This window comes from Triticum urartu, chromosome 3A (genome assembly GCF_056163025.1).
Source record: "Triticum urartu cultivar PI428250 chromosome 3A, HENAU_Tu73, whole genome shotgun sequence".
Lineage (NCBI taxonomy): Eukaryota > Viridiplantae > Streptophyta > Magnoliopsida > Poales > Poaceae > Triticum > Triticum urartu.
In genome coordinates this window covers 663642449-663668981 of record NC_141875.1, presented here as the reverse complement: position 1 = coordinate 663668981, position 26533 = coordinate 663642449, and the positions used below count along the sequence as shown (strand labels likewise).

General features: G+C 43.9%; 3 protein-coding genes across 6 annotated transcripts; 1 reads left to right on the top strand and 2 right to left on the bottom strand.

The window, feature by feature from the left end:
• The first annotated feature begins 1999 nt into the window (after positions 1 to 1999).
• On the top strand, positions 2000 to 5834 carry LOC125545839 (serine/threonine-protein kinase-like protein ACR4). 4 transcript variants are annotated; one of them, XM_048709882.2, is made up of 9 exons: positions 2000 to 2129; positions 2350 to 2463; positions 3725 to 3875; positions 3979 to 4160; positions 4289 to 4418; positions 4516 to 4587; positions 4733 to 4916; positions 5091 to 5205; positions 5300 to 5834. In XM_048709882.2, exons 2-9 carry the CDS (start codon positions 2434 to 2436, stop codon positions 5561 to 5563), a joined length of 1128 nt encoding a protein of 375 aa, XP_048565839.2. In that variant the 5' UTR covers positions 2000 to 2129; positions 2350 to 2433; the 3' UTR covers positions 5564 to 5834. The 4 variants fall into 4 exon arrangements, with proteins under 4 accessions (XP_048565839.2, XP_048565838.2, XP_048565841.2 ...); XM_048709881.2 differs by lacking the exon at positions 2000 to 2129 and having other exon boundaries at positions 2340 to 2463; positions 3744 to 3875; XM_048709884.2 differs by lacking the exon at positions 2000 to 2129 and having other exon boundaries at positions 3683 to 3875.
• A 9-nt stretch (positions 5835 to 5843) lies between these two features.
• PNSB5 (NAD(P)H dehydrogenase 18) lies at positions 5844 to 7207 on the bottom strand. The gene is made up of 5 exons (XM_087513878.1): positions 6893 to 7207; positions 6751 to 6805; positions 6572 to 6640; positions 6422 to 6480; positions 5844 to 6315 (listed from the first exon to the last, which is right to left on the bottom strand). The coding sequence occupies exons 1-5, from the start codon at positions 7151 to 7153 to the stop codon at positions 6085 to 6087; spliced, it is 675 nt and encodes a 224-aa protein (XP_087370004.1). The 5' UTR covers positions 7154 to 7207; the 3' UTR covers positions 5844 to 6084.
• Positions 7208 to 7495: 288 nt separating this feature from the next.
• LOC125545838 (uncharacterized) lies at positions 7496 to 11785 on the bottom strand. The gene is made up of 16 exons (XM_048709880.2): positions 11419 to 11785; positions 10857 to 10951; positions 10583 to 10696; positions 10402 to 10506; positions 10240 to 10311; positions 9843 to 9955; positions 9623 to 9757; positions 9458 to 9526; positions 9235 to 9322; positions 9031 to 9102; positions 8845 to 8945; positions 8500 to 8617; positions 8348 to 8407; positions 8139 to 8249; positions 7829 to 7946; positions 7496 to 7726 (listed from the first exon to the last, which is right to left on the bottom strand). The coding sequence occupies exons 1-15, from the start codon at positions 11555 to 11557 to the stop codon at positions 7848 to 7850; spliced, it is 1491 nt and encodes a 496-aa protein (XP_048565837.1). The 5' UTR covers positions 11558 to 11785; the 3' UTR covers positions 7496 to 7726; positions 7829 to 7847.
• Between the last annotated feature and the right edge of the window lie 14748 nt (positions 11786 to 26533).

Below are 26533 nucleotides of genomic sequence, written 5' to 3'. Positions count from 1 at the left end.
CACCAAAGTAAAATTCTATGTCACCCTTAAACTTCCCTGCCGATCTCCAAGTGCGTCCTTCACGATCAATGTTCTGGAGTGCCGTTTGGAGTGATGGTGTCTCTCTGTCAAACACAATGGCGTTACGGTGTTTCCACGGTTCCCACAAGCATAGTGTGCTGTCCCAGTCTTATTATTATTAGCATAATTTCTTTGGAGGAATATAATTAGCAGAAACCCGGACAAAAAATAATTCAGCAGGAACAAATTGGCATTTGGGGACTGCGAAATAATCCTGTGGATGCATGCATGCTTGTGAGCAGTGTGGTAGCGGCAAAATTGACAAATTTGACCTATAGACGAAATCAAATCACAGAATGAACTGCCCGTGAAACTATTTCACACACTATACAGTGTAGCGCCTAGCTTCTAGGCGTTGCACTAGTGGTTGCTTCATTTTGTAGTGCAACCACTAGTGCAGCGCCTGAGAGTTAGGCGCCACACTATACAGTGCAGCGCCTAGCTCTCAGGCGCTGCACACTGACTTAGTAATTTTCGGATCACATGGGTGCGACGCTGCCCAGGCGTGTAGCGCCTATCTGCGAGGCGTTGCACAGTGTAGTGTGACGCCTTCATGTCGGACGTCACACAAAAAGGCGTCACACAAAAAGGTCAGCCGCGTGAAATAGTTTCACGAGCAGTTCATTCTGTGATTTGATTTCGTTCACAGATTAAATTTGCCTATGGTAGCGGCAATACGTCAGTGGCGGAGCTTCACGGGGGCCAAAGGGCCCCCCCTACACCAGGCAAACTCTTAACGGTGCCCCTACATGTTAGGCTTGATTATCAAATGTTTCTTAAAGTTCATGCATAATTTATCTTCTTCGTCCTCTCAACAATTTTTTTAAAAGTAGAAGAAAAATCCATGAGATGGGAGTAAGTAGGGGGTAAAAAAGTTGGTATGGATGTGAGGACGAAGGAAACGCATGGTGACGGCGATGGCCGCGTACAGCTCACTGGTCACAGCGGCGGCCCACTCCACTCCAGTCCACTCCGTAGGGAGGGAGGGAGGGACGAGCCTGCAGCAAGACGCCATGGATGGATGGATGGATGCAAGTGTCACAGCGGCGATCCGTATCGCTTGGATCGAGCGAGCTAGGCAGGCTGTACCACTACCACTGTAGTTCATGCATGCACGCACGTAGTATATCTGGGTGGATCAACGAGTTAATTTAGAAAAGATTTAGCAATATTCGCTCATTCATTCATTCCGAGTTCCGAAGCGTGTGCTTTCTGGTCTGGGGCTGGGCTAGCTACTGCTCGCACTAGGTGACAAGTGACAAGGCCTCCGTGCGTCCGTCAGGCCAGGAAAGAAGAAGGGCGTGTGCAGCTTTTCTGCTCTGGTGCCTGTGAGGAGGTGTGCATGCAGCTGCTGTCCGCCTGTCTTCCAGCTCTGCTCGGCCCGCCCGGCCGCTTCCTCCATGCTCGGCAATCATTGACGCCTTCTATTCTACTACCACGCCATTTCTTGTTGAGCTCGCGCGATCGACAGAAAGATTCATCCATTTACCCGAGCATATGATAATCCGACGATACGATGCAACGAATTGCCGAATAGTAAAATATGCCGCGAAAAAGAAGTAGACAACGAATCAGGAGAATGGGTGGCCGCGTCGCCGCCCGTCCGTCGGCGCGGTGTCGCGATCCCCACGAACTGTCGCCTCGCCTTTGGGGGCAATCATTGGGCCGGGCTGGGAGATGCCTCCATCCCTCTCATTCTTTTCTCTCTCGGCAGAGGCGATCTTGCTAATTAAGGAGGGATTAAGAGCAGCGTACGCGACGTCAGCGTGGACCATGGCGGACCTGCTCAGCCCCGCCTCCGTTTTAGGCAGTAAGTAATTTTCTCACTGCCTGCAATGCAATGCGAATACAAGCGGCGGGCGCCTCACGTTTTTCCTAGGCACATTTTGGTGCGGCGCCTCCTAAGCTCGACCATTATATATACTTGGCCTGCTGGTTCCCTCCCGCTGGTGTTGGCTGGCTGTGCTGGCTCTCCTGTCCCCTCTCCCCTCTCCTGTCCTCCCCCAAACCCCTCCCCCTTTCCAATCATCGGCACCTGAGCAGGGAGGAGGAGGAGGAAGAAGGCACAGGTTTCTTGCCTCCCCTGCTTTCTTGCTGCCTCTCCATGTCCCCTGTTTTTCTCACTTCTCATGGATTCTTGCTGCTTCTCCATGTCCCCTGTTTCTTCTCATCTTCCATGATCGTAATCTGGATGTTCCTTGCACATTTTTCATGCTTGATTTTGGTTTCCTCCTCTGTTGATTTCTTGCCCTGAACCTAATAGGAACTTTTCCTTGTTGATGATGACAGACAGGGGCAGGGAGGGAGAAGAAGGGGATAAAAGTATCACGGCATGGCTTCAGCGTTTGATCCTGCTCTTGTGCCTGCAGGGAGATGACGCCAGGAGACCTCGTCAATCTGCAGGTATGCATGTTTGCTATTGGTTGCTTGGACATTCTCTCTGCTCTGGCTGATTGATATGATGGTCTTTGCATGCTCCTGGTCCTTTCTTGGACCAGGATCAGATGGATTTGATGTGTGCTCTGGGGATAAGATATTGTCTGCATGATTGCTGTGGAATTTGTTGATATAGGTTATTCGTTATAGATCATACTGCGTGCCTGTTATTCTTGTCATGTACTGTAGCACGTATAGATGGAGCAACAGTTGTGCGTCTGTTTTCTTTTTCATACTACTAGGAGCAATTCTTGTCTTACTGCATGATTTCCTTCAGCGCCCATAAGGCCAATGCCATATTGTTAGATCACACAAGTTGAAGAATTCTGCATTCTTCTCTTATTAGATTTCGATTTAACATGTAGTACAACTGGGGATTGTTAAAGGCATTGGTGGTTTGGAAGCACTACTACAGAGGAAGCTTTCGCATACCCCTTTATATGGGCGACGAAGCGTTCCTGTTATATATAGTGCTGTAGTGGACAGTTTTTTTGTGTCTGTATATGATCATGCATTGTCAACCAAATAGAAGAATATGCAGCATTGTATTTGGGAGGCTCTTTGCATACCATGGGAATTTTATTAGTGCTAGTCATGGCGCGAAATATTTGAATATTGCAGCTGTCTGGGAAATAAAAGGCAAAAGGCGCAAAACGCAACGCCACGTAATTTTATGAGAATTCACGAGGCTCTTTAAATTACACGAGAATTTAGTACGTGTTACAGCGTGAAATTTCTCTGATGGTGCGAAATTTCTGAATATTGCAACGGCCGTGCACGTTATCTAGGAAATAAAAGGAATGCGATAAACGGCAAAAAGGCACGAACTGCCAGGCCACTTAATGTTCAGTTCTGAATGTCAACATGATTGCATTGTTCCATCTGATATTTTAGTTTTCCTTTCGCTGATTTATGCGCTAATAATTGCTTGGTCCGTGCTGCTTACGTCATTGTCGGAATGCGCTTACCTATTTTATAACTGCTCATATTCATCTCTTGTTTAACCGGTCCATCCATATATGGCACATATGTTCCATTTTGTACTCTGCAATTATTTAGTTCACTTTGTATTGTTGCGCTGTCGATTCAGCAATCTTTCGTTTATTCTTATTGCTTGTTCAAAGTTAAGTTCAGATAAATTAAATGTACTACTATTTAGGTTACATCTGCATCGCCACTGCTACAGAAATATTACTAGCCTGTTCTGAAGGAGGAAATTTCATACTAGATGTCAGACATTCTTGCAGTAGCTCTAGGAGGGGCTGCAGGAGGTTTGGCATTAGTTGGTGCCATCACACTCATTGTAGTGCTATGCCTACGGCACCGCAGAAGGAATTCAGATTCTTCAGAGAGTAATTCGTCGGGTCAAGCTCTTCCAGGTACCGCTCAAATTAGATTTTGAGGGGCTTTTAATTTCACTGTTTTTCAGCTGGTGTCAGATTAGCATTTAGCTTAACAGACTGCTTTTATTATGTACTCTAGACATGCAAGGAGCAAGATGTATGACACTGGAGGAACTAAGGTCTGCTACAAATAACTTCAGCAGCTCGAATCTCGTCGGACATGGAATGTTCGGAGAGGTATACAACGGTTTGCTCCAGGATGGCACAATTATAGCGGTTAAAAGGCGGCATTCTCCTCCGAGCCAGGAATTTCTTCATGAGGTGCCAATTTTTTCTCCGTATCCGCCGATTCTCTAGAGTAGTGGCATGTTTTAAGAAATCAAAACCTTGCTTCCTGAGATCAAAACCAATACATGAACTCATGATTGTTGGTGCCTTTTGCTCCCCAGGTTAATTACTTATCGTCTATCCGTCGTCATCCCAACCTCGTAAATCTCTTGGGGTATTGCCAGGACAATGGCATGCAGATGCTTGTTTATCAGTATGTCCCCAATGGCAGCATTTCTACGCATTTGCATGGTGATTTTTCCATTGTGTGTTTCCTATTATTGTTCTGATGTGCAAGAAGAGCATCACAAGTGATAGCTTTTCTTTCTTTCTTGCCATCCTTCTACAGGAAATGGCCATTCTCCAACTGCAAGGCTAGAATTCAAGCAGAGACTTGCTATTGCTCATGGAACCGCTAAGGGTAAGTATACATCGGCACCAACTCCGCATTTCCATTATTGGCAGAGGCATGTTTTCATGACTACATTATGAATTGCCTCATTTTCAGTCACAATAGTTATGCAATGAATCTTATTATAATGACCTTTCCTATTACTGTTACTCAGGCCTGAGTCACCTGCATTCCATGACCCCTCCTGCTGTCCACATGAACTTCAAAACTGCTAATGTCCTGGTGGATGCGGATTTCTTACCAAAAGTTGCTGATACTGGCATCCGAGGCCTACTTGATCGACTAGGCAATGCTGGCCCGCCTTCGATGATATTCAATGATCCGTTCGTTGATCCTCGGTAATGACTGAGCTTCTTCTTTGGGGTGGTTAAAACTTAAAAGTTCATAATTACATCCCTTGACTTCCATTAGTGAATAGTACAAACTGTATGCTTTCAGTGTGCTGCCTGTGATAGTAGCAAATTTATCGGCATCCCGTGTCTGTTTTTAATGGAGATTTGTTGCATGACCAGGGGGAAGGAGTCCATGATTTTTTCCATACAAAGTGATGTATACTGTTTTGGTGTGTTCCTTGTGGAGTTGATCAGTGGAAGGACGGCTGCGTCTGATCAAGGCATTATTGAATGGGTAAATTCTACTGATTCCTGATGATTGTTCAATTCCTCTTTGCCATATTATTCTCATAATATCTATCACCATACTATCCATCTCTGATATGCAGGTTCGGAACTTTCAAGAATCAAGTGAAATCTCTGCAATAGCAGATAGGAGAATGACCAGTGGCTTTACCCCACGAGGCATGAAGGAATTGTTGCGCTTGGCATCGCGGTGCGTGAACCCGGCAAGCGAGGATCGTCCGTCGATGAGCCTGGTGGAAGCCGAGATACACCGGATACGCGAGCAGGAGATCAGGAGGACGACAGCCATGCCAGTGGGCGACACAACTGTGACCCTAGGCAGCCAGCTCTTCACATCACCAAGATGAAGAAGAATGGAAAGTTATAGCATTTCAAAGGCTAAGCTAGTTTTCCTCTTTCAGGGTTATAGATTAGCTATTCTAGCTCCAATTTTGCCCCATTAGTTTCTTCTCATAGTGAGCCAGCTCATCATCAGCTGTGCAACTCAAGTGTACAAAAAAGGAGGAGCTGTTAGGCTTCCCTTTTCACCCCTGGTGTATTTTCTTCGTTGTATTCGACATAGGGTTTCAACTTGTACAAAAAAGAATGACAATTCTTTTTTGCTAGACTTTTGTAACATCGAGAGGGTAGCGCCAAACTGGCAACTTTATATATCTCTACAATTTTAGACATTTGCCATTTGTAGTATGGTGTTTTCTGACAATTTGCTCTGCATTTTTTACAAGGATGCTTTATTTGAAGATCCTTTTCTTGGAGCTATGCAATCCCTGATTTCCTTAGAGAATGCTTATATCACTATCATACATGTCATCTGAACTGACCTCCATTTCTGAATCTAGCCAATGCGACCACCATTTCTGAATGGCACCTATGGTTGGATAAGGTCATCTCTGTTGACAGTGAAGTCCCAGAGCTCGCCGTACTTCTCGTTGAAGTCCCAGATGTCCATGGAGTTGTAGTCTGCGATGAGCTTGTCGCGCTTGGACCTCTCCATCATGTAGATCTCCGGCTCAAAGTTGTGCGGTTTGTCCGGCTTGTCCATCTCGATGACGCAGAACACGACGATGAAGATAGCTGCCCCAATGTAAAGGTACTCTCCCTGGTGGCACAAATAGACCATGAGTCTTCCTTCGTTCAGTGAGCCCAAGACAGATGATGCATGTAAATAGGAGGATTAGAGGTTAATGGAACTACTCAATCCATACCGGCACATCGAAAGCCATTCCGAGGATGACTGCAGGAGGGAATGCCCAGGAGATGAGTGCTGCAAGAGATTGCCGTTGATGCTAATGAGAAAGATTCAAGGACATGTAATACTGTTTCCAGATAGCAAAAGGCACCATGAGTGAGTGTACCTTGGAATCCCTGTGGAGGCTCAGCTTCTTGGTACCACTCAGAAACATCCTCCCAGAAGCCCTTCTTTTCTTCAGTTGGATGATTGGTTTCCACCACATCATATCAGAATCAGCACAAACTTTCAGCCAGCGAATGCATATAGTTTATGCTGTATACAAGAAAATATACCAGATAATACCTTGGCCTTCATCATAGGTATGGTGGCCATCATACACTCCATACACAAAGTCTTCCTGCAAAACAATTTCACTCCAGTGTCATCCCAATTCCCCAGACAACACAGCAGCAAGAACAAGAAAACCAAGGAGATCGCTCCAGACCGGGAGGACGCCGTTGGTGCGCCACTTGTCGATGGGGTCCTCCTGCAGGTCCGGCTCGATCTCCGTCAGCGGCCCGGGCCCAGCCCTCGCCACCACCGCCCTGCCGCTGCCGCTGCTCTCCCAGCAGCCTGCAGCATGCTTCAGGTGTGGCTTCACCCTTGTGCTCAGCTGCTGCTTCGCCGCGCCATGGCGAGGACGAGCAGCAGTGGCTGCTGCAGAAATGGTGGACGCCAAGCTGCTGCTGCTGCTGCTGCTGCTCATTATCTCACCCCCAAACGCTGTGCCCCCCTCTTCTCCACACCCTCTTCGCTTGCTTCTCCTGCACATGTACCTCCCTGCAAACAGACAAGGGCAAGTGGATATGGTTTGGACATGTACCGTCCAGAAAATTTTGCTGCTTTTCTTTCTCCTTTTCCTTGATATCTGTAAACTCACCAGTAATCAACTCATAGAAACTGTTACATGGCTGGACAAGTGATTATATTGTGATTAGTAAACCACCCTGTTAAGTTACTGTATGCTCACAGGGCTTTATGTTTTACGCATAAGGGGAAGGAAAATACCCCAGCAACATGTGGAGCAGAACAGATCCAGCAAAACCAATCCAGGGAATTTCTTTTCTTTAATAACTTAATCAATGTGCAAACACAACACTTCCTTGAACATCTCCATATTTGTTCGAGTAGGGGATATTTAATTCTTACACCACACATCTACGACACCGCACTTCAAATACTACATAATACAGAAGAATCTACGACCAAATCACAGCCGCGTCTCTCCTCAACTTCCGTAGCAGAACTATTCCGCTTCCAGCCAGGATGTACTTGCCCCCTTAAAATGGAACAAACTAAGTATCAGCATGTCAGCACTTCTTGGAGTAATCCAGAAACATTACAATGCCAACAGCTGGCCAAGAGTTTACAAGAAGTTTACCTGGTTCAAATCGAGTTTACTAGCTTTGTCTTGCTTTCATAACCAGCTCCTCGGTAGTAGCACCAATGATCTCATTGGATCGCTTTAGAGGAACGCAAACAATTCTTCCTATAGAATCCTGAACACACCATCGAGTTTATTAATATGAAAAGAGATAAAAGGGATAACAATACGATGGGTAATGTCATAAAAAACTTTTGGATTCTGTCATTGTTTTATTGCAAAATCTGCAAATTATGATTGTAAGAACCTTTCATATGACTGGCAATGCAGGTATGAAACAGTACAAGAAAAGGCTGTAAGAACTCACTCTTGTAACAATACCAAATCTCTCTAACTTTTGAAGAGCATCCATCACCTCAAAATTACATTGCAAACCAAACTCTTCCTGGATTAGCTCCTCGCATTGCAAATCAAGATCCTAACATGTTGGGAAACAAACAACATTCTAACTTAACAAAGCATAATATAACTTAACAAGAAAAATAGTGGTTTGAAGTAGCAAAAGATCTGACATACCTCAACAGTAGCTTTTCCGTTTTCCATCAATATATAGTATGCGATTATGACCTCCTTGATCTGAACATCAGAAATCGCAAATATGTAAATAAATTGTGAGTTGAAATTTTCTATAAACACAAGCCTCTATTTTGCTGATTCTTAGGACCTACTTCCTGCTGAATCACATCATCACAGAGGTGCAGAAGTGTGCCTTTCCCACTATCTAGTTGTTTGTCATACATTGACTGAGTGATTAGGTTTTGATAGGTTGCCATGTTCTGTTGAAACCTGCAGCAAAGGTAAATTCCATCAACCCGAAAAGTAATACATGAGTGTCCTAATTAAGAAGGGCTAAAAGAATTAAGGAAGCAAAATCACATTTTGTGAATGTGTTCTAGAGTAATCCTAGCAGGTCAAAAGAACAAAAAAAGGCCTCCTGGTTAGGTCATACACAAATAATCCAAATTACTGACGGCATGAATACCCTGTCAAATAATACATCGAGTGGGACTCACGAGAAATAGATCTTAGCACAATATCCAGCCAGAGCAGAAAGGATGGCAATCACAACCCAGAAATCAGCTTTAGGCATTTCGAGTGAACCGACGAGTGTAACCTGGGTAATGTGATAGAGACAATCATCAACTGATGAAACACAACAAAATCAATGGATCAAGTCAAACCAATTTCACTCGACTTACAAGCCCAATAACAACAGAAACAATGAACTGAACCCAGTCCATTGGCGTGAGGCTCGGGTTTTTCTTCTCAGGCTGCAAATACCATGATTTATCTTCAGCATAAGCCCAGATGAATAAATGAGTATAGATGTGTTCTCAAAGAAAAAACTTTTGGACATAACCACATCTCTTTCTTTTAGAAAACATAGAGCGTCCAGCACTAACCAGAACCAACTCCATATCTGCCATCGGAATATTTTTGAAGTGTTTAACCTGAATTGCTCTATCATCCTGGCCCTTCGGGCTTTTCTTCCTGAAATCAAACATGTGCCATCAGAAATTAGTTCAGACATGGTGGTTTGTAGGAATCATGCGAGTGACCATTTCACAACCAAGGCACCAGAAACTGTTGCCTACAACCTCAAACCAAAATCATTATGAGTTCTACCTGTACAAGACAATCACCTCTTCAAATGTAGGCTCCTGAATTGTAACCTTGCCAATTAAATTGCGCAGGCTACAATGAAAGTAGGAAAATATGAGAGCATAGAAGACCAAAAGATGGCAGCTTATTGGGATTGTGATAGTGTAACAGGTTAAGAACAGCACAAACCTCAATTTCATTGTTTCAAGTCGTATACGTTCAACGTATAGCTCCTTGTCGTCCCCTTCACCAACTAGATCATCATCTTTCTTGGAATCTATCACTGGCTTGACCTTTTTCTTTCTCAAGAAGAGCCTTTGCAGTCTGAAATTACAGTATGAAAATAACTAACTTGTGGAATGAGCAAGATAAACTTCGAAGGAAAATAAATGAGTGGTGGATAGCATACCTCGTCTTCTGTAACAGCCATCGCCATGTACGAGTTATGACCATGTCCACTTTCTCCATGAAGAAAAAATCGCTAGTGCGGTCCAGTCCTATGCCCCTCCGAAATATGACGTACTGGAAAATAGAAGATTATGCTGGGTAAGTATAAGGTTTGCACGCGGAACAATGAGTTGTATATGAATAATATGAGGAAAACCGAGCCACGGCTACTAAGAGAAGAAAAGGTCTAGGGTGCCACATCAATAATACATGAAAACCTATCCTTCAATTATCTCTTAAAACTAAAATTTGATGAAACAACAGTGAGTGGATGCAGCCAGAATATAAGAACAGCCAGCTGAATATGTTTCAAAATGAGGGTGCATCAGTATTGCATATAAGAGCCAGAGCATTCTCACCTTATCACAGAACTCAGGTAGGTTGTCATGATGGTGCTCCTTGAAATACTTCGACAAAAGTTTGTTATCTAACTGCACCAGCAAACAACAAAAATGTAATGGCCCTGAATCTAGTAGTGATTTTGGATAAGGAGGTGCGGTCTGGAGTGAGTGGACATTAACCTTTGCTTCGTCAACTTTAATTGGAAGATTCAATAGGTATTGTCCAGAATGAGCAAGCTCAACCTCATCGTCAGATAATATGTTGAAATTGCTTTTTTGCATCACCTGCACCGAATTGGGCACTTAAATTGCAATGCTACATAACATATTAGCAACGCTTTCTCCCAAACAAGTCCTATACCTGAAAGAAATAGGTCAGGAAGTTCTGCTCGAGTGTATCGATTTCCTCGGACGAGAAGTTCTGCTGCTGCAGTTTTTTGGCACCCTGCACAGGGTCGAAGAGAGCATACAGCTCCTGTACAAAAATTAAGATACTGAATACATCAAATCTGCTTCAATTTCAAGCACTGACAGAAATTAGCAGCTTTTTAAGATGGTTGTACAGATCAGTCTGAAGCAGCAAAAGTATGAAAATGTATGAAAAACAGGTCTTCAGAAAGGCGTCGGGTTCTCACCATCATATCATCAAACTGGAGATGATACCAAGCTCTGATGGTGTACTCCACCCTCTTGCAGAGCTTCAGGAATTCTTCCCTGTCGTTTTCGTGCTCTTCATGAAACAGGCAACAGAGTTTGCTTTCAGTTATGAAGTCCCATAAACCCAAAAGACGATACCTTTGCTTCAGCATGTAGAAACTAAGACAGGTGAACACATAACATGGTGGACTACTTGATAGCCACATTAGGAAAGGACCCCGCTAGTATGTGTGTTAGGTAGGTGGTATGAAATGTACAAACCCCCCATATCTACAGTTATTAGGATTTCTTTGAGCACAATCTTTCTACTTTATTACAGGTAAAACATGGATCAATCAAACCAATATGCGTGCTTTCCTTCAGAACAGGCAAAGAATCCAATCTTCAAAGTTAGGAATAAGTTCAAGTACTAAACAAACGCCGTACGGTGAAATCCGTTCTGTGGCGAAAGGGAATCAAGAAACGCGCAGCGCCCATGGCGAACGCCGGACCGGAGTAATGGGACAGGTAAAGGAAGAGAGAGAGGGGTCAGAGGCAAACCAATGAGGTAGGCGAGCTTCATGATGAGCTTGGGCTTCATGACGGGGATCACCGACTCGCGCTCCAGCCGCACCACGTCCCTGTCCTTCCCCATCTGGGCCTCCGCCCCCGGCCCCGCTCCCGGCCCCGCCGCCGTCATTGCCTTCTCGCCTAGCGAGCAAACACAGACGCCAACACCGCCGCCGCCGCCGCCGCCGCGTCGTCCCTGTGCTGACCACTTCTTGGGGAGGAGGGAGAGGGGACTGGCGGGGAAGACGAGGACGCGAATTGGAACGGCTCGATGCTCCCTTCCCTCGATTAGTTATGGCGAGCGGTGAAGGAGTGGAAACGCAGTACGGTTACAGATCCAAGCACACCAAGCTGTTGTTATGTTGTCTTCTTCCTCCTCCAGCCGGCGCGAGAAACGTGAAATTTAGGAATACGTCTTCCACACTAGGATACGTAGGTACGAGTCACACTAGGATACGTTTCTATATTGTCCCGTTTCGACGCCGTCTTCGAACACGGAGTTAAAATGTAAACGCACCCCCGCCTCGCCCTAGATTTCGGTACCGTGTCCCCGACCCCTGCCACGGTCTCCTCTTTCCTTTTTCGGTTCATTACTGTCCGCGCCTTTCACTACGCTACCATGTTGATAATGATATCCACTTCCATCGATAGTGTGACATCGAGTCGATTCACTGGTAAGACAGATACCGAGCATGACCATCGTCGTCGAGGTCCGCCCCTTCACTCCTCCTCTTCCTTCATCCCCTTCTCACTAACTCTTCTCTCCTCCTCCTCTTCATGTATCCCCTTCTCATTAACCCGTCTCCTTCCTCCAATGTTCCTCCTCCCTCCTAGTCACATGGTCATCGACTGATGACGCAATACGACTGATGTGTGACAATATAAAAACTCTTGGTGAGATTGTTGATTCAAAATTGAGCTTGTTTGCCAGAAATTCCTTAGGTGACCTTAGTACTGATAGGTCAACTTTTTTGTTGTTCGGTTTTTTTTGTGGTTCATGCACGCCAACCTTAAAAGTTAAAAGCGTATATGTTCAAATTAAAAATCAAGACACTAGGTATTATGTGTGCGGGGCGGATTAATACAGGTAGGTCAACTTTTTTTACAGGGTAGAGGTCATTTTATTTATGGATATAGCGCCCCTTTTCATTCGGCCCAATCTCTCCTAAAGGTACTTGTCATCTAAATCGTGTTTCCGACTTTCTAGATGCCAATGGTGCATGGAGAGTTGACCATCTGAGACAATTGTTTTGGTCGATGGGCGTTTAACATATTTTGAAAATCAGAGCATCCCCCCGTCAGCGTACGGACTTTCTCTCTTGGTTTCCGGAGAAAAGTGGAGTTTCCACAGTGAAAAGTGCATATAAGCTAGCCATGTACAAGCATAATATCAAGTTTGCAGATGGTGCTTCGAGCACTAGCCCAGATGGCACTCGGACTTTATGGAATTGTGTGTGGAAATCTAACGTACCTCAAAAAATGAAGATCACGACATGGAGGGTTGTGACAGGAACTCTACCCACACAGCAATGCAAGAAATACAACCATGTTTCTACTCGCTCAACTTGCCCTTTGTGCGGTGTGGATGAGGAAGGTACATTCCATGCATTAGCCTCTTGTTCGCATGCTAGAAGTCTCTGAGAACATATGCGGAACAGATGGCCCCTTCCAGGTGATGATTTTCTCTTTGACAATGGGAAGTAATGGTTGATGCACTTTCTTACTAGGTGTTCTGAAGATGTGCGGGGCATGTTAATAATGTTGATATGGCGGATTTGGCAATTACGCAATGACATGACATATGGTAAGGATCCACCCCTGATTCTTACTACGGTGGATTTTCTGGACAGCTACTACCAATCCATCAAACTAGCTGGGAGGTTTTCACCAGAGGAAATCTTGAAAGGAAAAATGGCGTCTACGACCTTCGCGGCTCCCATACAGAAGGAGGCGTCCCCCCTCCCCCCCCCCCCCCCCCAGTTCCCTGGCCGGCCCCGAAGCAAGGCTATGTCGCCCTGTCCGTTGATGGCTCATTTTTGGGGGCTGACGGGTCTGCGGCTGCGGGCATGGTACTCCGGGACAGCAACGGTTTGGTTGTCTTTGCGGCTTATCGTTTTATCTTCCAATGCAATGATCCATTGGAAGCAGAACTACATGCGGTCATGCAAGGAATGGCCTTGGCTATCCAACATTCCAACCGTCCAGTGGTCTTGCACTCGGATTCTTCGAAAGCTCTGTCTAGTCTGTCCAATGATGCTCTGGTTCGCTCGGCGTATGTCCAGTTAGTTTTAGAGATTAAGGAGTTGATGAGTGAGAGGGAGTTTTTACCTCAGAAAATTAGGCATAATCAAAATAGAGTTGCCGATCGGTTGGCCACCTATAGCCGGTCCGAACGAGCTACAGCTGTGTGGTTGGGCTCGATTCCACCTTGTATCGAGGACTTGTGGCCTCTTGACTGTAACTCTATGAACTTGCAATAAAACTCCCTTTTACCTTGCAAAAAAAGTTTTTTTAGAACACCAATATTGAAAGTTGAAAATGTAGATGTTTAACTTAAAATCCAAAGGATTATGTGCGCAGGGCCCGGAACTTTGACAACTAGGCGATTTCTCCGCGTGTCACACGGATTTTAAAGTTTAATTTTGGATAAATTTTGTAAGAACCAAATGACCTAAACCAAAAGCTATTATTTTTGAAAGTAATTGGTGGGGACAACTGCTAATGCATAGATGAGATTTGCATTGGCAATGTATGATGATAGTGGTTTGTCCCTAATTCGCTCTGAGAATCAAGATGCAAATTTGGAGTTGTGCTCTTTAATGATCGGGGCATCGGTCCTCTGCCTCCCTGCCATTGTGTGCGCTTTCCTTAAAGTTTCCTTGTGATCCTGCAGCCAAGGAGTGATTGTATCTGTGTGTTGTAACACTACTGTGTGCGCTCTGTTAAAGTCGCCTCAATGGTTTTGTGTATCAACATTTAAATCATGCATCAATTGTGAGTGACCTACTCCTTTGAGCCTATCAGCATGCTTCTTAACGGGAAGACCAACAGATTGGTCAACCTCAATATAATTATTGCAGAATGATATACACTCCTCGGCCAGATAGGCCTGGACGATGCTTTCATCCGTACGGGCCTGTTATGAACGTATCTCTTTAGTGTTCCATTCATCCTTTCGAACGGGAACATGGTATGCAAGAATGTCAGACCGTCTATAACCTCCGGAACAATACGAACTATGTGTGCTGCTTTGGTTGACAAACGGATTTAGTCCATCCGTACTGACACCCAACCTGGGGTTTCTTGGTTCTGCTACGAATTCTGGTTCTATGAAGTCTAGTGCATTCCACTTGCAATTGTCTGCAATGTGTCTTCGAATGGCATCATTTTTAGACGAGAGCTTCCTAGTCTTGTGTCAAGTCATGTGTTTTGCTTCCTTCTCGTTTGCAAAATAATGTTGCAAGCGAGTAATGAGTGCAAAGTACCATACAACCTTTCGAGGATCATTCTTTCCATGCTTGAATCGGGGTTCCTTGCAAGTTGGACACTCTTATTTTGTGCTCATACTCATTCTGATATATGGTGAAATCATTTTATGCATGTGTGACATCTTGTGTTCGGCAAACCAAGAGGGCACACGATCCTCTTAGCCTCATCGACACTACAAGGCAACATATTCCCCTTAGGCAAAACTTCACGTAAATATTCCACTGTAGAATCTAGACTTGCGTCTACGCTCTTTGTATCTTGCCTTGATGTCTAGAAGTTTGAGCGTGACGTGTGATGACCCACAAGTATAGGGGATCTATCATAGTCTTTTCGATAAGTAAGAGTGTCGAACCCAACGAGGAGCAGAAGAAAATGATAAGTAGTTTTCAGTAAGGTATTTTCTACAAGCACTGAAATTATCGGTAACAGATAGTTTTGTGATAAGGTAATTTGTAACGGGTAACAAGTAGTAAAAGTAAATAAGGTGCAGCAAGATGGCCCAATCCTTTTTGTAGCAAAGGAAAAGCCTGGACAAATTCTTATATAAAGGAAAGCGCTCCCGAGGACACATGGGAATTATCGTCAAGCTAGTTTTCACCACGTTCATATGATTCGCGTTCGGTACTTTGATAATTTGATATGTGGGTGGACCAGTGCTTGGGTACTGCCCTTCCTTGGACAAGCATCCCACTTATGATTAACCCCTCTTGAAAGCATCTGCAACTACAAAAGAAGTATTAAGGTAAACCTAACCATAGCATGAAACATATGGATCCAAATCAGCCCCTTACGAAGCAACTCATAAACTAGGGTTTAAGCTTCTGTCACTCTAGCAACCCATCATCTACTTATTACTTCCCAATTATTTCCTCTAGGCCCAAACAATGGTGAAGTGTCATGTAGTCGACGTTCACATGACACCACTAGAGGAGAGACAACATACATCTCATCAAAATATCGAACGAATACCAAATTCACATGACTACTTATAGCAAGACTTCTCCCATGTCCTCAAGGACAAACGTAACTACTCACAAATCATATTCATGTTCATAATCAGAGGGGTATTAATATGCATAAATGATATGAACATATGATCTTCCACCAAGTAAACCAACTAGCATCAACTACAAGGAGTAATCAACACTACTAGCAACCCACAGGTACCAATCTGAGGTTTTGGGACAAAGATTGGATACAAGAGATGAACTAGGGTTTGAGATGAGATGGTGCTGGTGAAGATGTTGATGGAGATTGACCCCCTCCCAATGAGAGGATCGATGATGATGACGGTGGTGATGATTTCCTCCTCCCGGAGGGAAGTTTCCCCGGCAGAACAGCTCCGCCAAAGCCCTAGATTGGTTCTGCCTCATGGCGGCGGAGTTTCGTCCCGTAAGCTTGCTTATGATTTTTTCTTGGACGAAAGACCTCATATAGTAGAAGATGGGCACCGGAGGCCTGCCAGGGGGGCCACGAGACAGGGGGCGCGCCCCCACCCTCATGGATGGTGGGTGGCCCCCCTCTGGTACTTCCTTCACCCAATATTTTTTATATATTCTGAAATGAGCTCCCGTGAAGTTTCAGGACTTTTGGAGTTGTGCAGAATAGGTCTATAATATTTGCTCCTTTTCCAGCCCAGAATTCCAGCTGCCGGCATTCCCCCTCTTCATGTAAACTTTGTAAAATAAGAGAGAATAGGCATAAGTATTGTGACATAATATGTAATAACAGCCCATAATGCAATAAATATCAATATAAATGCATGATGCAAAATGGACGTATCAACTCCCCCAAGCTTAGACCTCGCTTGTCCTCAAGCGGAAGCCGAAATCGAAAAATATGTCCACGTGTTTAGAGGTAGAGGTTTCGATAAATAAAATACGGACATGAGGGCATCATGATCATTCTTATAATAGCAACATATATATATATATAACTTCATTGAAAACTAACAAACTATAATCTCAGTCATTGAAGCAATTGCAATTTATCATAACATCAGAAAGAGTCAATATAAGAGCTTTTCAGCAGGTCCAAATACTCGACCATCATTTAGTCTTTCACAATTGCTAACACTCACGCAATATTTATGGGTATGAAGTTTTAATCGGACACAGAGAAAGATAGGGCTTATAGTATTGCCTCCCAACCTTTTACCTCAAGGGTAATGTCAACAATAATAGTTCATGAAAACTCACATCCAATTAGCTATATATATCAGGATCTTTCCAACACATTGTGCTTGCCAAAGGATAAAATGTAAAAAGGAAAGGTGAAGATCACCATGACTCTTGTATGAACTATAAGACAAGAATAAAAGATAGGCCCTTCGCAGAGGGAAGTAGAGGTTGCCACGTGATTTTATGGTTGGATGCACAAAATCTTAATGCAAAAGAACGTCACTTTATATTGCCACTTGTGATATGGACCTTTATTATGCAGTCCATCGCTTTTATTTCTTCCACATCACAAGATCGTATAAAGCTTATTTTCTCCGCACTAATAAATCATACATATTTAGAGAGCAATTTTTATTGCTTGTGCTACCTCTTGAGCACTGCTTTGGTTTTCCCTTGAAGAGGAAAGGGTGATGCAGTAAAGTAGCGTAAGTATTTCCCTCAGTTTTTGAGAACCAAGGTATCAATCCAATAGGAGATCACGCTCGAGCCCCACGCACCTACACAAACAAATAAGAACCTCGCAACCAACACGATAAAGGGGTTGTCAATCCCTTCACAGTCACTTACGAGAGTGAGATCTGATAGATATGATAAGATAAAATTTTTGGTATTTTTATGATAAAGAGAAATAAAGATGCAAAGTAAAATAAACGACAATAGAAATAGCTAAGTGTTGGAAGATTAATATGATGGAAGATAGACCCAGGGGCCATAGGTTTCACTAGTGGCTTCTCTCAAGAGCATAAGTATTACGGTGGGTAAACGAATTGCTGTCGAGCAATTGATAGAATTGAGCATAGTTATGAGAATATCTAGGTATGATCATGTATATAGGCATCACGTCCATGACAAGTAGACCGAAACGATTCTGCATCTACTACTATTACTCCACACATCGACCGCTATCCAGCATGCATCTAGAGTATTGAGTTCATAAGAACAGAGTAATGCTTTACGTAAGATGACATGATGTAGAGGGATAAACTCATGCAATATGATATAAACCCCATCTTTTTATCCTCGATGGCAACAATACAATACGTGTCGTTTCCCTTTCTCTCACTGGGATCGAGCACCGCAAGATTGAACCCAAAGCTAAGGACTTCTCCCATTGCAAGAAAGTTCAATCTAGTAGGCCAAACCAAACTGATAATTCGAAGAGACTTGCAAAGATAAACCAATCATACATAAAATAATTCAGAGGAGATTCAAATATTGTTCATAGATAAACTTGATCATAAACCCACAATTCATCGGATCTCGACAAACACACTGCAAAAGAAGATTACATCGAATAGATCTCCAAGAAGATCGAGGAGAACTTTGTATTGAGATCCAAAGAGAGAGAAGAAGCCATCTAGCTAATACCTATGGACCCGAAGGTCGGAAGTAAACTACTCACACATCACCGGAGAGGCCATGGAGTTGATGTAGAGGCCCTCCGTGATCAATGCCCCCTCCGGCGAAGCTCCGAAAAAGGCCCTGAGATGGGATCTCTCAGGTACCGAAGGTTGCGGCGGTGGAATTAGGTTTTCGTGGTGCTCCTGGATGTTTGGGGGGGGGGTACGTGGATATATGTAGGAGGAAGAAGTACGTCGGTGGAGCAACGAGGGGCCCACGAGGGTGGAGGGTGCGCCCAGGGGGTAGGTGTTGGGGAACGTAGTAATTTCAAAATTTTCCTATGAACGCGCAAGATCATGGTGATGCATAGCAACGAGAGGAGAGTGTGATCTACGTACCCTTGTAGACCGACAGCGGAAGTGTTATGAAAACGCGGTTGATGTAGTCGTACGTCTTCACGGCCCGACCGATCAAGCACAAAAACTACGGCACCTCCGAGTTCTAGCACACGTTCAGCTCGATGACGATCCCCGGACTCCGAACCAGCAAAGTGTCGGGGAAGAGTTTCGTCAGCACGACGGCGTGGTGACGATCTTGATGTTCAACTGTCGCAGGGCTTCGCCTAAGCACCACTATAATATTATCGAGGTATATGGTGGAAGGGGGCACCGCACACGGCTAAGAATATGATCACGTGGATCAACTTGTGTGTCTATGGGGTGCCCCCTGCCCCCGTATATAAAGGAGTGGAGGAGGGGAGGGCCGGCCCTCTCTATGGCGCGCCCTAGGGGAGTCCTACTCCCACTGGGAGTAAGATTCCCCCTTTCCTAGTCCAACTAGGAGTCCTTCCATGTAGTAGGAGTAGGAGACAAGGAAGGGGAAGAGGGAAGAGAAGGAAGGAGGGGGCGCAGCCCCTTCCCCTAGTCCAATTCGGACTAGGCCTTGGGGGGCGTGCGGCCTGCCTCTCCCTCTCCCCTAAAGCCCAATAAGGCCCATATACTTCTTCTCCCGTATTCCCGTAACTCCCCGGTACTCCGAAAAATACCCGAACCACTCGGAACCTTTCCGATGTCCGAATATAGTCGTCCAATATATCGATCTTTACGTCTCGACCATTTCGAAACTCCTCGTCATGTCCCCGATCTCATCCGGGACTCCGAACTCCTTCAGTACATCAAAACTCATAAACTCATAATATAACTGTCATCGAAACCTTAAGCGTGCGGACCCTACGGGTTCGAGAACAATGTAGACATGACCGAGACACGTCTCCGGTCAATAACCAATAGCGGAACCTAGATGCTCATATTGGCTCCTACATATTCTACGAAGATCTTTATCGATCAGACCGCATAACAACATACGTTGTTCCCTTTGTCATCGGTATGTTACTTGCCCGAGATTCGATCGTCGGTATCTCAATACCTAGTTCAATCTCGTTAGCGGCAAGTCTCTTTACTCGTTTCGTAATACATCATCTCGCAACTAACTCATTAGTTGCAATGCTTGCAAGGCTTATGTGATGTGCATTACCGAGAGGGCCCAGAGATACCTCTCCGACAATCGGAGTGACAAATCCTAATCTCGAAATACGCCAACCCAACATGTACCTTTGGAGACACCTGTAGAGCTCCTTTGTAATCACCCAGTTACGTTGTGACGTTTGGTAGCACACAAAGTGTTCCTCCGGCAAACGGGAGTTGCATAATCTCATAGTCATAGGAACATGTATAAGTCATGAAGAAAGCAATATCGACATACTAAACGATCGGGTGCTAAGCTAATGGAATGGGTCATGTCAATCACATCATTCTTCTAATGATGTGATCCCGTTAATCAAATAACAACTCTTTTGTTCATGGTTAGGAAACATAACCATCTTCGATTAACGAGCTAGTCAAGTAGAGGCATACTAGTGACACTCTGTTTGTCTATGTATTCACACATGTATTATGTTTCCGGTTAATACAATTCTAGCATGAATAATAAACATTTATCATGATATAAGGAAATAAATAATAACTTTATTATTGCCTCTAGGGCATATTTCCTTCAGTAAGCGCCCCCTGCCTCATGGCCTCCTCGATTGTTTCTTGACGCCCACTCTAAGTGTTGGGGGACGTAGTAATTTCAAAAAAAAATCCTACGCACACGCAAGATCATGGTGATGCATAGCAACGAGAGGGGAGAGTGTTGTCTATGTACCCTCGTAGACCGAAAGCAGAAGCATTAGCACAACGCGGTTGATGTAGTCGTACGTCTTCACGATCCGACCGATCAAGTACCGAACACATGGCACCTCCGAGTTCAACACACGTTCAGCCCGATGACGTCCCTCTAACTCCGATCTAGCCGAGTGTTGAGGGAGAGTTTCATCAGCACGACGGCGTGGTGACGATGTTGATGTTCTACCGACGCAGGGCTTCGCCTAAGCACCGCTACAGTATTATCAAGGTGGACTATGGTGGAGGGGGGCACCGCACACAGTTAAGAGACAATCAACTTGATCAACTTGTGTGTCTAGAGGTGCCCCCCTGCCCCTGTATATAAAGGAGAAAGGGGGGAGGCGACCGGCCTAGGAGGAGGGCGCGCCAAGGGGGGAGTCCTACTCCCACTGGGAGTAGGACTCCTCCTTTCCTTGTTGGAGTAGGAGTGAAGGAAAGAGGAGGAGAGGGAGAAGGAAAAGGGGGCTGCACCCCTTGTCCAATTCGGACCAGAGGGGGGCGCAGGCCTCCTTCCTTTTGGCCTATCTCCTCTATTCCCGTATGGCCCAACAAGGCCCATATACTCCACGGCAAATTCCCGTAACTCTCCGGTACTCCGAAAAATACCCGAATCACTCGGAACCTTTCCGAAGTCCGAATATAGTCGTCCAATATATCGATCTTTACGTATCGACCATTTCGAGACTCCTCGTCATGTCCCAGATCTCATCCGGGACTCCGAACTCCTTCGGTGCATCAAAACATATAAACTCATAATATAACTGTCATCGTAGCGTTAAGCGTGCGGACCCTACGGGTTCGAGAACTATGTAGACATGACCGAGACACATCTCCGGTCAATAAACAATAGTGGAACCTGGATGCTCATATTAGCTCCTACATATTCTACGAAGATCTTTATCAGTCAGACCGCATAACAACATACGTTGTTCCCTTTGTCATTGGTATGTTACTTGCCCAAGATTCGATCGTCGGTATCTCAATACCTAGTTCAATCTCGTTACCGGCAAGTCTCTTTACTCGTTCCGTAACACATCATCCCGCAACTAACTCATTAGTTGCAATGCTTGCAAGGCTTTAAGTGTGCATTACCGAGAGGGCCCAGAGATACCTCTCCGACAATCAGAGTGACAAATCCTAATCTCGAAATACGCCAACCCAACAAGTACCTTCGGAGACACCTGTAGAGCACCTTTATAATCACCCAGTTATGTTGTGACGTTTGGTAGCACACAAAGTGTTCCTCCGGTAAACGGGAGTTTCATAATCTCATAGTCATAGGAACATGTATAAGTCATGAAGAAAACAATAGCAACAAACTAAACGATCAAGTGCTAAGCTAACGGAATGGGTCAAGACAATCACATCATTCTCCTAATGATGTGATCCCATTAATCAAATGACAACTCATGTCTATGGTTAGGAAACATAACCATCTTTGATCAACGAGCTAGTTAAGTAGAGGCATACTAGTGACACTCTGTTTGTCTATGTATTCACACATGTATTATGTTTCCGGTTAATACAATTCTAGCATGAATAATAAACATTTATCATGATATAAGGAAATAAATAATAACTTTATTATTGCCTCTAGGGCATATTTCCTTCACTAAGTCTCCTGGATCACGTTTGTTGAGAAAATCATGTTCTCGAAGGTTTCATTCCGTTAGGACTCCGTTTGATATTCCTTTTCGGCGAAACTCTAAAATAGGCAAAAAAATAGCAATTTGGGCTGGGCCTCCGGTTAGTAGGTTTGTCCCAAAAATGATATAAAAGTGAAAAATAAAGCCCATTAACATCCAAAATAGATAATATAATAGCATGGAGCAATCAAAAATTATAGATACATTGGAGACGTATCAAGCATCCCCAAGCTTAATTCCTGCTCGTCCTCGAGTAGGTAAATGATAAAATAAGAATTTTTGATGTGGAATGCTTTCTAACATATTTCTCAATGTAATTTTTCTTTATTGTGGCATGAATGTTCAGATCCGAAAGATTCAAGATAAAAGTTTAATATTGACATAGAAATAATAATACTTCAAGCATACTAACTAAGCAATTATGTCTTCTCAAAGTAACATGGCCAAAGAAAGTTATCCTTACAAAATCATATAGTCTGGCTATGCTCTATCTTCACCACACAAAATATTTAAATCATGCACAACCCCGATGACAAGCCAAGAAATTGTTTCATACTTTTGATGTTCTCAAACTTTTTCAATCTTCACGCAATATATGAGCGTGAGCCATGGATATAGCACTATATGTGGAATAGAAGGTGGTTGTGGAGAAGACAAAAAGAAGGAGATAGTCTCACATCAACTAGGCATATCAACGGGCTATGGAGATGGCCATCAATAGATATCGATGTGAGTGAGTAGGGATTGCCATGCAACGGATGCACTAGAGCTATAAGTATATGAAAGCACAACAAAAGAAACTAAGTGGGTGTGCATCCAACTCTCTTGCTCATGAAGATCTAGGGCATTTTGAGGAAGCCCATCATTGGAATATACAAGCCAAGTTCTATAATGAAAAATTCCCACTAGTATATGAAAGTGATATCATAGGAGACTCTCTATCATGAAGATCATGGTGCTACTTTGAAGCACAAGTGTGGTAAAAGGATAGTAGCATTGTCCCTTCTCTCTTTTTCTCTCATTCATTTTTTTATTTGGGCCTTTTCTCCCCCTTTTTTGGACTCTTTTTTTCATCCAGAGTCTCATCCCGACTTGTGGGGGAATCATAGTCTCCATCATCCTTTTCTCACTTGGGACAATTCTCTAATAATGATGATCATCACACTTTATTTACTTACAACTCAAGAATTACAACTCAATACTTGGAACAAAATATGACTCTATGTGAATGCCTCCAGCGGTGTACCAGGATGTGCAATGATGCATGAGTGACATGTATGAAGAATTATGAACGGTGGCTTTGCCACAAATACGATGTCAACTACATGATCATGCAAGCAATATGACAATGATGAAGCGTGTCATAATAATGAAATGGTGGAAAGTTGCATGGCAATATATCTCAGGATGGCTATGGAAATGCCATAATAGGTAGGTATGGTGGCTGTTTTGAGGAAGGTATATGGTGGGTTTAAGGTACCGGCGAAAATTGCGCGATACTAGAGAGGCTAGCAATGGTGGAAGGGTGAGAGTGTGTATAATCCATGGACTCAACATTAGTCATAAAGAACTCACATACTTATTGCAAAAATCTATTAGTTATCGAAACAAAGTATTACGCGCATGCTCCTAGGGGGATAGATTGGTAGGAAAAGACCATCACTCGTCCCCGACCGCCACTCATAAGGAAGACAATCAATAAATAAATCATGCTCCGACTTCATCACATAACGTTTCACCATACGTGCATGCTACGGGAATCACAAACTTCAACACAAGTATTTCTCAAATTCACAACTACTCAACTAGCATGACTCTAATATCACCATCTCCATATCTCAAAACAATTATCAAGTATCAAACTTCTCATAGTATTCAATGCACTTCTATGAAAGTTTTTATATTATTCCTAAAAGCAAATTTCCATGTTGTTCTAAAGGACTCTCAAAATAATATAAGTGAAGCATGAGAGATCAATTATTTCTATAAAGTAAAACCACCGCCGTGATCTAAAAGATATAAGTGAAGAACTAGAGCAAAAACTATATAGCTCAAAAGATATAAGTGAAGCACATAGAGTATTCTAATAAATTTCAAATCATGTGAGTGAATGTGCGTTATATCGACTAGAGGGGGGGTGAATAGGTGATTTTTATGGAAGTCTTCAAAACATGGGAGTTTTGAAGACAAACGATAGAAATGAACCTATAACCATGCAGCGGAAGGTAGACTACCCTAGACAAGCCATAGTCAAGTATTCAATGAAGTGAAAGCACAAAGACTAATAGCAGCTAGGCAGTACGGATCAGGATGGAAGATAATATGAAACCAATCTGAATAAACAGTCACATAGTGAAGATAAATGGACAATGCAAATAGGCAATGACTTCACAAGGACCAACTATAAATAAAGAGATGGGAAGGATAGAACCAGTGAGCTTGGTGAAGACAAAGATTTGGTAGACCAGTTCCAACTGCTGTGACAGTTGTACGTCTGGTTAGGGTAGCTAGGTATTTAAACCTGAGGACACACAGTCCCGGACACCCAGTCCTGAACACGCAGCTCAGGACACTCAGTCCTCACCGTATTCCCCTTGTGCTAAGGTCACACAGACCTCGCCCAATCACTCTGGTAAGTCTTCAAGGTAGACTTCCAAACCTTCACAGAATTCGTTCACCGGTGATCCACAATGACTCTTGGATGCTCAGAACATGACGCCTAACCGGCTGGAGGATTCACAGTCCTCAAGTGTAATAAGTCTTCAGATCACACAGACAGGAAGACTTAAGTGATGCCTAACACTCTTTGGCTTTGGGTGTTTAGGGCTTTATCACCGCAAGGAATTCTCTCTCAAAGGCTTCGAGGTGGGTTGCTCTCAAACGACAAAAGCCGTGTACTAACTCTGAGCAGCCAACCGTTTATGGTTATAGGGGGTGGGCTATTTATAGCCACTGGGCAACCCGACCTGGTTTGTCCGAAATGACCCTTGGTCACTAAGGAACTGACACGTGTTCCAACGGTCAGATTTCAAACACACACGACAACTTTACTTGGACTACAAGCAAAGCTGACTTATCCAACTCTGGACAAGATTTGCTCTCATAGTCTTCACTCGAAGACATAGGATTTTGGTTAAGCATCACTTCAGTCATTCTGACTGGTTCTCTTGGACCCCACTTAACAGTATGGTGGTTCCTATGACTCAACAAAGAAAAACATAGAACGACGAAACTGCTAAGTCTTCGCACTCCATAGTCTTCACGTGATGTCTTCTCTTATCATAGTCTTCAATGTGAATGTCTTCACATACCACCTCTGACTTCAATGTCTTCATACATTTTTAGGGGTCATCTCTGGTAGGAAAACCGAATCAATGAGGGACTTCTACCTGTGTTATCCTGCAATTCTCAAAAACACATTAGTCCATCAACTAGGTTTGTCGTCAATACTCCAAAACCAACTAGGGATGGCATTAGATGCACTTACAATCTCCCCCTTTTTGGTGATTAATGACAAACTAGTTGAAGTTTTCAACGGGGAATAAAATATGTGAAATTGTAAAGGATAGGTTATTGTCTTCATAAGTGGCAAAGGCTCCCCCTGAAGATGTGCATATAAGTAATTTGCTTTTGGTATGCAAATGCACATGGCAGGTTGTACTTGTGGAGATCCTCTTCAACTTATGATGACAATTTATCATGCATGAAAAGTATGTGAAGATAATGACATGCATAATGAAAAATGGACGTCTGCAAAATGATCTAAGTGCGGAATTTATCGTCGCACATGCGGAATTTATCATCGCATCACAGAATAGTAAATAAGTAGCAGACGACCATCGAGTTTGAGTGTTACAACTCAAAGAACCAAATGTATCAAGACGCGAGAGTTGTAAACACTAGGCAAAATATAAAACTACCGCCCATATGAACCCGCTTGAAGACTATCAAACTCATATGCTTCTCCCCCTTTTGTCAGTAAGGGCCAAAAAGGTTTGAAGACATAGAGCACCTACTCGTCCCCGTGAGGAGTTGGTGAAGCAGCAGGGTCTTCGGTGTTGGTTGGCGGTGCAGACGAACTCGGTGCAGTGTTGATTCATGCTGAAGGTGGTGAAGTAGCATCGTCTTCATCATCGATGACACGTGCATTCACTGTTGCAGCAGAGGAGGAGAACTCAGAGTCTTCAAGAGACGGAGTACGCCGCCGCACAGTCCTTCTTGGAGG

Bases quoted from the DNA above. Each gene is read 5' to 3' on its own strand.
- PNSB5 (XM_087513878.1), bottom strand. From the start codon at position 7,153: ATGAGCAGCAGCAGCAGCAGCAGCAGCTTGGCGTCCACCATTTCTGCA. The intron at 6,806-6,892 runs GTCTGGAGCGAT...ATTGTTTTGCAG, and splicing joins GCACCAACGGCGTCCTCCCG to GAAGACTTTGTGTATGGAGT. The intron at 6,316-6,421 runs GTATGGATTGAG...TTGTGCCACCAG, and splicing joins GAATGGCTTTCGATGTGCCG to GGAGAGTACCTTTACATTGG.
- LOC125545838 (XM_048709880.2), bottom strand. From the start codon at position 11,557: ATGACGGCGGCGGGGCCGGGAGCGGGGCCGGGGGCGGAGGCCCAGATG. The intron at 10,952-11,418 runs GTTTGCCTCTGA...TGTTTCATGAAG, and splicing joins GAAGCTCGCCTACCTCATTG to AGCACGAAAACGACAGGGAA. The intron at 9,323-9,457 runs GTAGAACTCATA...GTTTGATTTCAG, and splicing joins GAGGTGATTGTCTTGTACAG to GAAGAAAAGCCCGAAGGGCC.
- LOC125545839 (XM_048709881.2), top strand. From the start codon at position 2,340: ATGATGACAGACAGGGGCAGGGAGGGAGAAGAAGGGGATAAAAGTATC. The intron at 4,588-4,732 runs GTAAGTATACAT...ACTGTTACTCAG, and splicing joins TGCTCATGGAACCGCTAAGG to GCCTGAGTCACCTGCATTCC. The intron at 5,206-5,299 runs GTAAATTCTACT...TCTGATATGCAG, and splicing joins ATCAAGGCATTATTGAATGG to GTTCGGAACTTTCAAGAATC.